At 32.1% G+C, this 13,355-nt stretch overlaps 1 protein-coding gene across 3 annotated transcripts; it reads right to left on the reverse strand.

Annotated features, from left to right (window-relative positions):
* Positions 1-645: 645 nt before the first annotated feature.
* Positions 646-12,314, reverse strand: LOC120086847 (cellulose synthase-like protein E6). Of its 3 annotated transcripts, none has more exons than XM_039043661.1 (9): positions 11,936-12,073; positions 4,655-4,798; positions 4,052-4,367; positions 3,788-3,928; positions 3,569-3,700; positions 3,048-3,260; positions 2,733-2,963; positions 2,287-2,634; positions 646-1,304 (listed from the first exon to the last, which is right to left on the reverse strand). In XM_039043661.1, exons 3-9 carry the CDS (start codon positions 4,265-4,267, stop codon positions 750-752), a joined length of 1,836 nt encoding a protein of 611 aa, XP_038899589.1. In that variant the 5' UTR covers positions 4,268-4,367; positions 4,655-4,798; positions 11,936-12,073; the 3' UTR covers positions 646-749. The 3 variants fall into 3 exon arrangements, with proteins under 3 accessions (XP_038899589.1, XP_038899590.1, XP_038899588.1); XM_039043662.1 differs by having other exon boundaries at positions 4,655-4,801; positions 11,936-12,061; XM_039043660.1 differs by lacking the exon at positions 4,655-4,798 and having other exon boundaries at positions 11,936-12,314.
* Positions 12,315-13,355: the final 1,041 nt, after the last annotated feature.

Genomic DNA, 13,355 nt, shown 5'->3' on the forward strand with positions numbered 1-13,355 from the left:
ATAAATTATACTAAAACTTGTTAAATTACGGGATTGAACTAAAACCAAGCACAAACCATAAAAGTTAAAAATAATCATATAACATTTTTGCTGTTTTTTTAGTACATTTGAGATAGGAAGATTCGAACCATTGATCACATAATTTAAACTCGCATGCCAATTAAGTTATGCTCGGTTTAGCATATAACATTGTTGTTAGTACCTACCGTTTAACCTCAATTTTCAGTTAGTTTTCGCATTAGTAAAATATCATTATTGTCTCTATCCTATATTTAAAAGTTACAAAATAATAAATTCAAAACTTTCCAAACTCAAAAGAGCAAGGAAAAAGTTGAGAAACTAACCCAAATATTAGGGATAAAATTACATACTCATCGAACTAAATCACATCAAACGTACAAAAATTCAAAATGTATACACAACAATAAAGCATTGTGTCCAATAAGAGCATAGTTCAACTAACCTAAAATATATACTTGCAAACAAGAGGTTATAAAAAGTATTATGAACTTGCTACAAAGAGTCAAATGGTATAAGACCTTTTTTTTTTTTTTTTTTTTTTTGCAACGGTATTATAATATAAGTGTGAGGTGGGAGAATCGAACCTTAGAGTTCGAAGTCGATAGTACAAGCACTATGTCAATNTTTTGCAACGGTATTATAATATAAGTGTGAGGTGGGAGAATCGAACCTTAGAGTTCGAAGTCGATAGTACAAGCACTATGTCAATTGAACTACGCTCATGTGGGCTATATTATATATATTACACAAGCCAATAAAGCCAAAGTAACCGACTTGAACAAAGCAGAGAATGGCAAACGCCCCTTGTCCCTGCGAATGAAGAGGGCTTCATATGTGGGCAAGTTTATCAAAACAATTAGCCCACAAACAACAGTTTGTAGAATGAATTTGTTCAAACCTTTGGAAACAAGCTCCAAATTCCAGGCAGCAACATTCTTAATTCCCAGCAATAAACCAAAAAGGTTTAGTATTGCAAGTGTTGCTATCATAGTACACATAATATCTGAGCTTCCAAACTCAATGATCTCTTGTTCGTATCGCTTCGACTCATCCTCAGCTGCAACTTTAGCAGTCACAGCAAATTTAGTTTGAGAAAACCCAAGTTGCTTGATGACTGTGTCAATGAAGCTAAAGAAGAATGCAGTGGTCCTTCTGAAAAGTAACATTCTTTGTAAGTTCCACCAAGCTTTGAGTGTATAGCCACAACTTATGGCCTCAATTATGCTCCAACAATTCTTTGTTACGAAGACATATGCAAAAGGTATGGCCCATACGCTTGTAACCTATATTTAAAAGAATCCAAACTATCATTTTACAATTGAAGTTTCCAGGGTAAATAAATGAACACTGTTCCTCCATTTCTTTTTGTCATGTATTTGACATAGTGTGTCAAATCAGCTAATGTTTGTTTGCATGCCACATTATTGCTTGGTTAACGATATAAACAATGGCGACTACATAGAGAATTAAAATTCGAAATCCTGGATGCTATCAATAACATTTTAAGTTTACAACCGTAAAAGTTCAAACACTAAATTTAACCATGTTGTCTATTTCTTTTGCCATGTATTATTTAACCTAGTTGTGTCAAATCAGCAAACATTTGTCAGCATGTCACATCATTATTTAATTAACGATGTCAAAAATGGGGATAATATAAAAAATATTTTGGAAAACTTTCAATTTACACCCCTAAATTTTGAGGCTGTATCAATTTAAACTTTAAACTTTTGTAAGTGTATCAATTATACACCCTCCTTCAAACCTAGTTTGAAAAATATCGTCCGAAACATATAATTATTTCACTAAAATTCCTAAATTGTTATAAGTGAATCAATTTAGATCCTTCATTAAGATTACATTGAAAATTGTCTATGTATTCAATTCTTAAACATATTAGACATTTTCAAAGGAAATTTTAATTGAGAGCCTAAGTTGATTCACTTGTGAAAGTTTAGAGATCTAATTGATAAAAGTATAAGTCTCACGTGATGCTTATCCAAATAAAATGTAATGAAAGGTGTAAATTAATACACTTACAGAAGTTAAAGATTTAAATTGATACAATTATCAGTTTAGGGTTTAAATTGATTAAACCTTGTATGAATTGATATTTTCTCAAATATTATTAAGTTCACAATCAACAAAATTTATGTACTAAATTTATAACTTAAGCTATTAGTTACTAAGTGAAATAATAAGGCAATACCTCTGGGAATAAGGGCAACCAATGAAAAGGAGATAAGACGATGGGAAAGAAAATACCTTTGGGAATAACGGAATGCCTTGAAGCAGACAGAGTGCAGGAATGGTGGCATAATACAGCATTGGTATCGAAAGTGGAGCCCATAAAAGATATACACAATATCCCATTTGAGCTCCAAATTTGATCTTCCCATGTCCATATATGAAGGGGCAATACTTGGACAAAAAAACTTGAAACATGCCTTCAGACCACCTCTTATATTGAACCAGAGCTGCACCCAAGCTAAACGGAGCAACACCCAAGAAAGCTTTTTTCTTTGGATTATAGTAAACTGATCTCCAACCTCTGCACTGTATTGCTAACCCAGTAATGATATCTTCGACTGCACATCCATATATTAATCCCATCTGCAATTCATTAACAATCTCATTTTAGAGAGACATATATTAATCCCATCTGTAGTGTATACGTACCCCATATGAAAGAAAGAGAGAAAGAGAAAGACCTCCTTTCCCCATTGAGAACCATTTTCAAACTTGCAGTCAACGAGAAGCTTACATGCTTCTTCCAATTCATTAACAGGCTTTGAAACTTTCTTCTTTGTTTGCACGTCCAAATGTACTGATCCATTAAGATCTTCGACGTATTTCTTCCCATTAAGAGCTTCTCTGCGATGGAAACATCCAGTGCCACAATACAAGGCAGCGACATAGCCACCCATGCCAGCTAGTTCAATCTGCAACAACATCATATATGTTATTTTATCAACTTGTTCATTACTGTCTTTCTTAGAATAACGACATATCTTTCAAATTCTAACCTCATTAATAACTTGATCCGGAATGCCATATATCATATTTTTTGTAATATTATTGAAGTATTGTGGGAATTGCACAAATGCAATGTCATGGCTACTTTTCCCATCCAGGAAAAAACATAGACACTCCTTCATTGTGTCTGGATTATTTGAGTACATATCACAGTCTAAGTTGAGGATGAAGGGAGCATTGCTTATCTCTGAGGATACTCTTATCTGCAACATATTGGTATGAATTTAATTGTTTCCTTAAAAATAAGACATGGAAATGCATAAAGTTTAGGCCATCATTTTAGTCAAATAATTTGTGTTTGATTTCTTTTTTATTAGCTCCATATATATTAGTCCTCCTGTCATTTTCATTATCAAATACTAATAGTCTTTTTACATTGTACATTTTCTTTGAATATCAGCTCATGGTCCCTTTCTATTTGTTCAGATCCAGGAAAAGTAGAGAAACTGTAGGACCAAGCACATACTAAAGGACCAAAATGAATGATAATTCAACATGTTGCAGAACTTACCAGTGCATTCATAGCTCCAGCTTTAAAATGGTGGGGATGCTGGGGTCTCTTTTCACGTGCCATGTACACCAATTTTGGTAGTACACATCCATCAATATCCACATCATCATGATTCTTTCCATCAATTATTATCTGCCAAGATGGAAACATAACAATAAAAATGAGTAAAACAAAATTTGCAATGCCGTATATGTGTTGAGCCAAATGAAGCAAGTTCACCTTCACAATGGACTGATGATTTTGCTTTGTTAAACCATTATCCCACTCAGAGAAACCTTTATATTGATCCCGTATCTCCTTAGGAACCTTCCCCATCTCAACCACCGAGCTAACTCTCTCCTTCATTTCATCAAACAGTTTCTGTGCAACCCATTAAAAGTTTCAACTTAAACACTACAATTGATTCAATATAAGTCAAAAAAACAAAATCCATCCAACAAAATTACACCCAATACTGAAAATTGAACGAAACAGGTTGCATACCTTCATGTGGGTCCACTCTTGAGAGCGATGATGCAGGGCAGAATGGAGAGAAAAGTAGGCCTCGGGAGACCTAGGCTCGACCATGAACTTTGTACAGAAGGGCAACCAATGCTTGGCGAAATTTGAAGCTTCGATGAGAGCGTAGAATGTGAAGTCGGAGCCGGCATCATCGGAGAGATAAATGGCCAATTTCTCAGTTGGGTAATCGTAGGCCATGGCGGACAAGACGGTGTTGATGACCAAGAGCGGCGGTTCGATAATGGGGTCGGCTGTGCAAACGAATACGTCGACATTTGGTAATTGGTCGTCGTTGTACCTGCAGTTTGAGGGCCAAAGTGAGCCATATTCACTATGGAAATGAGGAGCCTAAGCAAGCATACATCTTTTTTCGATTTGTGCAAATATTCTTAGTATCGTTACAATTTTATCATGCTGCATTCAAGTTTCTTTTCTAGTCTCATGAAATGTTATTTGCTGAAAAATGTAATCTTTCTTCTCCATTGTTTTTTCTTTTTCCAATCTTTAATATAACAACAGCCAACCAAAAATACCATACTTTTCTTCTTTCTCTCTTCTTTTTCCCTCAATTTGTTGGAATTCTACCTATCTATCCGTTTTGGTCAAGTCGATCGACCGTGCTTGAGGTCGGTTGATCAACAAATTCAGCCACTCTACATTTAACGATTTCTCTAACCAATGAAAACTGAGATAGTGGCTTCAGCCCAAAATTGACCTGTTAGTTCATCCCTGCTAAAAAGGCTAACTTGTATTAAAAAATAATAATTTTAAAATTTAAGGTATGTGATGATAATATAAATATTTTAAATCTATATTGAATAGATAAACCTTAGGATCATTCATGTCAAATTGTCATGAATAATAACATACTAGCTTCAAGATGATGATAGATGATGTGATTCAAGAAATATTGAGTGCTTATTGTTTTTTGTTTTATATATTGGAACCCATTAAATCTTAATTAACTAAGAATGGGCTTCTACCTATTAAGTTCATATTACATTAGACATAGGTCATACTTTAATTAAACATATTATTCTTTAAATATATCTAATCTGTGAAACAAAAGTGAATTACCAAAAGTATTTTTAATTGTTTTTAATAAAAGAAATACAAAATAGAAGGAATAGTTTTTAAGTACAATTCATTTCCTTTATTATAAAAAGATGAAAGGTGAAAAAATAAGGAAAATAATTGTTAAAAATAAATAAAGACTATTTTTTAGATTGAAAAACGTAAATACCTTTTCTTTTCTCTTTTAAACTTCTTCTTTTTCTTTTTGAAAAATAAACATTGATAACAACACATTTTTTTTAATTGAATAAAAGTTATTAAAAGAAACTACAATTTATCTATATTATCATCCATGACTTCTAACAAAATTTAGGTTTATTTGAATTGACTAGAGAAAAATATTTTTTTTAAAAAAAAAATTATTCTTATTCAAACTCTTTCAATAAAAATTATTTAAAATATATTATTTCAAAAGCTATTTTAAATAGTTGTCAAACACTTCAATTTTTTTTTTAAAATGATTTATTTTCAAAATTAAACACTCGAAAAATTAACACAAACACACCCTTATTCAATTTCAAAGCTAAAGAAGTTAATAAACAAAAATTAACATTTTAAATTTAATTATTATATCCACTAAAACAATTGTTATATCATTAAAAAAATGTTTTTATAAAGATGAGATAGGACCAATACAATTTAGAAAAATTAAAGGAATAATAGAAACATCCTTCTCCATACTATCTTTTTAATTTTCTTTCCCAAAAAATTAATATTTATCTGATTTGAAGAAAATACAATACATTAATCCAAAAAATGAAGTGAAAGTTTCCTCCCCTCATAAATTCATAATTCATTTTCCAGACAGTATTAGATTTAAGGTAGAATACCAATTTAAATTATTGTTTTTTCATGGTATCAATTTAAATTTTGAACAAATAATTGTATAAATTAAAACTTTATAACTTTATAATATATATTAGTTTACATACTCCATTATTTATTTTTTTTTAAAAAAAGTATACTCTTCTTCATATTTTGTTCGAAAAAGATCGTGTGAGACTTACCGTTGTCTCAACCTAGAATTTTCGATTCCTTGCATACTTATAATTATTCCAAAAGCAAATTATAAATTCAAATTTCGTGTATTTACATTTTCACCCACCTCGGGAAAAATCATAACAAGTTTGACATGTATTTGTAGTTTAATCCCCCGCCTCAAAATCATTTTCTTTCCATATACAATATTTTTCTTTTTTGTTGTTTCATTATCATTTATAAAACAAATGCGCATTTGTTTTTATTATAAATTTGAACTAGTTGATTAAGATATATATTTTTATTAATTTATTATATATATATATATAAACCTTCATAAACAAAAGGACAAAAAAGTTAATTACTTTACCAAAAAAGAAAAAAATATCATTGAAATGAAACTTTACTATTGTCTTTATTTATTATTTTTTTTAATAGGTATTGTAATTAAAGTGCAGGGTGAGATAATCGAACCTCAAACCACAAAGTTGATAATATGAACATTAAGTTAGTTGAGCTACGCTCTTGTTGGCTTTATTTTTAATGTACATAAATAGAAGATATGAAAGAGATTTTATTATACGGAAATAGAGAGAGAGAGTTTATATTATAAACATAATTTGCTCTCACCTTCAAATTATGTTTTTTTTTTTAAGTACAAAATAAAATAAAGATTTGAATGTCAAACTTTTTAGTCAAGTGTATATACTTTAAGTTAGTTTAGTTATACTCATTTTCACAAAAGAATAAATAAATTAATGATACAAAATGTAGCTGAATACCAATTACGAGTAGGACCCACTTTTCAAATTACTATTGATGTATAAACCAAATTCAAGAATAAGAAATATTATTGATTTAAAATCAATTTTAGTTCCTAAATTTTCATAAAAGTAATAATTTAGTCCCTAAACTTTGGTTTACTTTCAATTATGTAACAATTTAGTCGGACCTTTAATATTAATATTATTGTTTTCAAAACTTATTAGAGAAATATTGTTGTTTTGAAACTTATTAGAGAAATATTTTTGTTTTGGGAGTTCGAGCTAGAAGTCGAGGTTTGAGAATTCGACTAATGTAGAGGTCGAACGTTGAGAACTCGACAAACAAAGAAAAAACTTGGAAACAATACGTAAATTAAGGTTGTCGAGGGTTGAAGTTTCGACAATACAAGATTAAGTCGAAAACCTATCAACCCTCGACAAGGAAAAAGATAATTGATAAGTGTGAAGCAGATATGTAAGAGATAGCGAGTCAGAAGCGACGAGTATTCGTTTTTATTGCTTTTCGGCACCTCGCGTTTACATTTTTCTTGTAGAGTAAGGGCTGCCAACGGCCTGAACGTGCATGTCTTGCCCCAACACAATCTTCCCTTGCAATATGCTGTGACTAACCGTGGCACTAATTTACCTGACAGGGGAGTTTGGTGCATCATGCGTTCACCGTAATGACTCTCATTCCGAGAGTCAAGCGAACATATTGGGCACTGAGATATCAGTGGGCCAGACTTGTGATAGGCAATGCTTACCGGTGTACAAACAACTCGCGGACACGACGATATTCGCGGCGAGCACTATACACCAATTCATCTGATCCGAACTCTTCCCCGCCTTCTAGCTGACAATTCTTGGACATTTATTTCAAAAATTTAAATAATCGGGCTGATCCAGCCGCGCCTCGCGAGTCCGGCCGTATGATAGTCAGGGGAATATGTTGTCCGTGTAATAGGACGCGGGGGATTTTGACGGGGTTGCGGGAGAATGTGATTGGACCAATATTTTTTTTTTTTTTCTGAAGTAAGTTTTTTCAGATTGGTTTCAGATGCCATTCCGTCTATGGAATGTATGCGTCTCGCTCTCTCCTACAATCTCACTCTCTTTCACAATCTCGCTCTCTCCCACAATCTCGCTCTCTCCTACAATCTCGCTCTCAATCTCACTCTCTCTCACAATCTCACTCTCTCTAACATCTCGCTCACTCCAATCTCGTTCTCTCTTACAATCTCGTCGCAATCTCGCTCTCTCTTTACAATTCTCGCTCTTCTCTTACCAATTCCCAAAAATTCTGTTATTGTTGTTTTTTTTCATTAATGATTACTAGCTTTTTTTCTCATTGTCATGTGTATATATATATTATTAATATATATATATATATATATATTTCTATGGAAAGTTAAATAAATTTATTATATATTCAATTTTTTTTATTATAAAGTTGTACATTATCTTTTAATTAACTTCTTCCAATTAACTTGACATTATTCTTTTAATTAACTTGTACATTACATTGTTTTCTAATTGAGAAAACAAATATTTTTTTAATTGAAAAATAATTTATTTTTTTTTCAGATCATGCTTTTAAACCAGGACCTGTTGATCCTGATGTTTTGTACGACCAGGTCCATTCATCGATCATCTGTTGTATGGCGAGATCGTACTACTAGAGAAATATCTTGCAGGCGTCGAGAGGCAGTTCTCCAGCGCACTATCCTGCTCCACCCTCGAATACTTCACTACTATGCACATCTAGATTCTATGGGGTTGCCAGATTATGATTTATTCAGTTGGACTGACATCTGAATCATAGCCTTGGTCGAGAGATGGAGCCCGAACATACATTCCATATGTCTATTGGAGAGTGCACTATCACTCTACAAGACATAGAAGTATTGTTGGGGTTTACCTGTTGACGGTGAGCCGGCCACCGGAGTGATGTACGATGACTGGTTAGAAGTTTGTCAACTGTACCTCGTGCGACCCTACCTGCCGAAAAGATTAAAGGACGAGGTTAAGTTTATATGGTTAGGAACACAATTTTGTGTGAGCTCACAGATGATGCAGATGAGGAAAACAGTTATAAGATATGCGCGAGCCATATATACTACAAATGATGGGTGGAAGTCTATTTTCAGATAAATCAAGTCATTTTGTTCACTTGATGTTCTTGCCACTATTAGCTAGCCTCCATGATGTGGGGCGGTATTCGTGGGGTGGAGCATACTTGGCATGGTTGTATAACAAACTATGCAAAGCAACAAGCTGAAGGTTCGAGAAATAGCTGGTGTCTCTCTACTTTTGCAACTATGGTGGGAGCCGATTTCCAACAATGGCTCCACAGCTACAACATGTTATGACGCTCAGTTTAGTTGAACAGAGAACTACGATTCTCGGTATGTTGTTTTTAATTCAATTAATTTTTATATCACTGATCTAGTTAATTTAAATTCTAAATTATCAATTTAAAAATTTAGGTGGAGAGACAAAATTTTGTGTGACTAGGACAGCCACACATATAGTCAGCTAGTATAGATACATGTTTGATCTGCTTCAACCAACCAGGTACATTACACTAAAACCTAATTGATTATTTATACACATTTTTATTGTATTTGTCTTTAATATTCTCTAATATAATATTTTGTGTTTTAGGTTATTTGGGGAGCCGTACAAAATTATTATGCATACTTTGCCTAATTTTTGTACGAATGGTTCAAAACATATGGCAGACGATGAGTCCTCTCATATGTTTTCACATGTGAGTGGCATTCTTCCTGACAAAGGGTGATGAGACAATTCGGTTTTTAACAGAATGTCTCATCGCCTTGTAATTACTGAACCCGTACTACATGATATTGATCTAAGGACTGGAAGATGGTCCGAAAAAAGTTGCACATGGTAGTGCAATGACACTATCATGCAAGGTTTATTGCAGTGGGTGTTTCTCTTGAATAGTTTGACACAGATGTCACTCCAGAATATATTCATTGGTATATAAAACATCACAAGGCGCTACGTCATTCGTCCGGAGTAGCTGTGGGTCATCTGGTAAATGAATTTATCTAATTATTTTTAATTTAAATTTATTTTTAAATATTTGTCTAATTGTTTTTATAATTCATAGAGATCGAAACAACCGTAGACTCCGTGAGGTGTGAATGATCTGAACCAAGTTCTTACTATATATATGTGACAACCAAATCTATATGGAGGAAATTCATTATATGTACGATATATCTATTTTCTCCACCAGCTCCTAGACGTAAAAGGACCTGTTGGAAGAGGATAATTTGATGAGGTTGCACATAATGGGAAGAGTTGCCCCCTATGATGCAGAGCAGGAGTCAAACTGATTATGTTAGTCCGATGATGATTGAACCAGCATTTGGTTTAGGACATTATGACTCAGAGGTTGGTCATTCATTTTCATACGTGCATGGACATGGTCGGGGTCGTGAAGAGCATAATGAATATTTTATATTATGAAGCGCCTGCAGGGTACTAGAGCAACATTAAGAAGAACCGAGCAACCTCAAGTTCGACGACAACCAGCTCGAAATCGACGACGTCCGTCTTGGTGGGACACATTGATTTTTGTAATTATTTTTATATAAATTGAGATATATTAATTTACATTTTATTTTATTTTTATGAGATATTATTTTTTAATTTATTATTTTTATATATTATGGAATAGTAATTATTTTGATAGAGAAGCTTTTAAATATCACTAACATAAATAATAACATTAGATAGTTTAAATCTAAAAAGTTAGGTAAAAAAAACTTCAATATTCAAATTTACATATTTTAGATAATAATTTGGGGACATAATAAATCAAATAAACACTTAAAACCTTCACATGCAAGTCTATAAATAAGACTGTATTATTGATATAAAGAACAGAAAATTTAATCACAGTAGTAGTGAGGTCAATAGTTTAAAAGATTTTACAATAATGATCTTGGATTCCTTTTGTATATTGGTACCAGGATTTTGATGGATTTTTTTCTTTTTTTAAAAAAAATTATAAATAATAATAAAATATTTTTAGAAATTATTTTTATAAAATGGAAAATTAAAAAAAAAAAGGAAGGAAGGAATGTGTAATAATTAAAAAAAAAAGAAAAAAAAGGAAATTTGTACGGATATCTCGCTCTCGCTCTCAAAATCTCGCTCTCTCAAACTCTCGCTCTCTCAAACTCCCGCTTTCTCTCAAAATCTAGCTCTCGTTCAAAATCTTGCTCTCTCAAATCTCGCTCTCTCTCATAGTCTCTCTCTCTCTTACTCTTCCCTCTTTTGTTCTCTCCCAATACAAGATTATTTTTAACACATCAAATAATTATGAGTGTTACGAAGAAGGTCTCGAGAATGAGGAAAGTCTCCGGAATGAGGAAGGTCTTTCGTTCTCTCCACATCAAATAATTATGAGGAAGGTCTCCGGAATAATAATTAAACAGACTCAATAATAATGTTAGGGCAAGGTCGATAGTTCAAAGTCGATGTAAAAGGAAAGGAGAAGGTTGAGGGTTCAAAATTCTACCCATCTAAGTCGAATTTTCAACCCTCGACTTATTTTAAAAAAAACAACAATATTTTTACAAATAGTTTGAAAACAACAATATTTTCTTAAATAGTTTATAAAAGGATAATATTCTTTTAATTTTCCTAATTTAGTCCATAGACTTTACCATATAATAATCTAATCCTTATACTTTTAAATTTATAACGATTTAGTCTCTATTGTAAAAACTAATGTTATAGTTTAATGAGATCCCATTCATAAATAAATAATAAATTAATTAGAGACTTAATATTTTCACAAATTACAAAATTTATATTATAAAATAGTTATAAACTATAGTTGAGAGACTAAATTGTTACTTTTACAAAAGTTTAGAAATAAAAAATATTAAAAAATATGCAGTATAGTTTTTGCAGTTTCTCTCTTACATCTAATCGTACAAAATTATTAGGTATATTTGGGATGGTCTCGTCCAATAATTTTCTAACAAAAGAGTGGAGGGAAGAGGAGTACCTTAGAGAGAGTTGATGTTTGAAAGGAAAGTTGTAAGTGATACGCCAACGAACAGATTGAGTGAGAATCCAATACAGACCAAACAGAATCTCAGATATAAACATCCCGATCCAAGCCCACCGTGCAGGTTCGCCGGCGGCCGGCATCACGGCGGCTCTGTAAGCCCAAATCAGAGAAATTGCAGCCATGACCGTCGCCGCAAAAGCTCTGTGGGCTCCTTTGTATCGGCCTTCTCTGATCTCGAACAAGGAATACGACGTCGTTTCTCCATGCTCGTTTCTCATCTCTTTTTGCTTTCTTCTTTCTCTCTCTATCTCTTAGAATGAATAAATGAGTTTCATGGGTTTTTGAGTTTTATTTGATTTGTTTTTATGTGAAAGGAACTTAGTGGAAGTGAAACGACGTTATCTTTTCTAGATTTTGTCGTTTCCATTCCCATTCCCTACCCTACTTTCAAATCTCCATATGAAATGTCGACCATTTCTAATAATTAATAATAATTCAGGACACTTTTATCTATTTATAATGAAAATTGGCGTAATCAAATTTCATTAATACATCAATCATATTAGGTCTCAATAATAAATATAATTATATCGTTTTTTATCATATTTATTTAAAATGATAAATTTTGTAAAATTTATTATCGTAGTAATTACGGTAACGATAACAATAAATATGATAAAATTCATAGTTTTTTTTTTTTTTTTTTTTTTCTGAAACAGTAACAATAATGATAATCATAACCATAACGGTAACGATACGACTTAACGCAATTCAAGTGATCACTTCACACTCGTCATTGGACTCACCTGTCAATACGTATGCAAAACGACAGTAAGCAATAACAAACATTATAGGTGATAGTCCGTTCGATTTTGTCAATTTTGAGGTCAACCAAGAACCAACCTAAACCAATCGATTTTACGAAGAAAAGATCCAAATTAATGTCCAATAAAAAACAAAACTATTGGATTGATTTTATTTGGATTGGTTCATTATTGGTTTGGTTCTCAATTTTTTACATTTTCCTTTTTTCTTTCAATTTTTGTTTTTATTACCACTTTATTTTGAATGGGTCCTTTTTGCTAATTTAAAATTAAAATTGGGTCCTTTTTTCATAAATTGAAAGTTGACATTTTTTTGGCACTTTTCTAAATAAAAAAACATACAAGCTCCATAATAATTGGATTTTTTTTCCCCTAAACAACAAATATACATACATCATAATAATTAAAATAATAAAATATTATTTATTTTTAAGGGTATATATATACCATTAAATCTATTTGGTTTTGATTGGTTTTTCTAATAAAAAGTTGATCGGAAGCAATACCTTTTGGTTTTGTCCAAATACAAATCAAGATGTCCAACTTTATACTAAAAAATCGAACCAAACCATTGGATCGGTTTGGATTGG

This window comes from Benincasa hispida, chromosome 9, assembly GCF_009727055.1.
Source record: "Benincasa hispida cultivar B227 chromosome 9, ASM972705v1, whole genome shotgun sequence".
NCBI classification, from domain to species: Eukaryota; Viridiplantae; Streptophyta; class Magnoliopsida; order Cucurbitales; family Cucurbitaceae; genus Benincasa; species Benincasa hispida.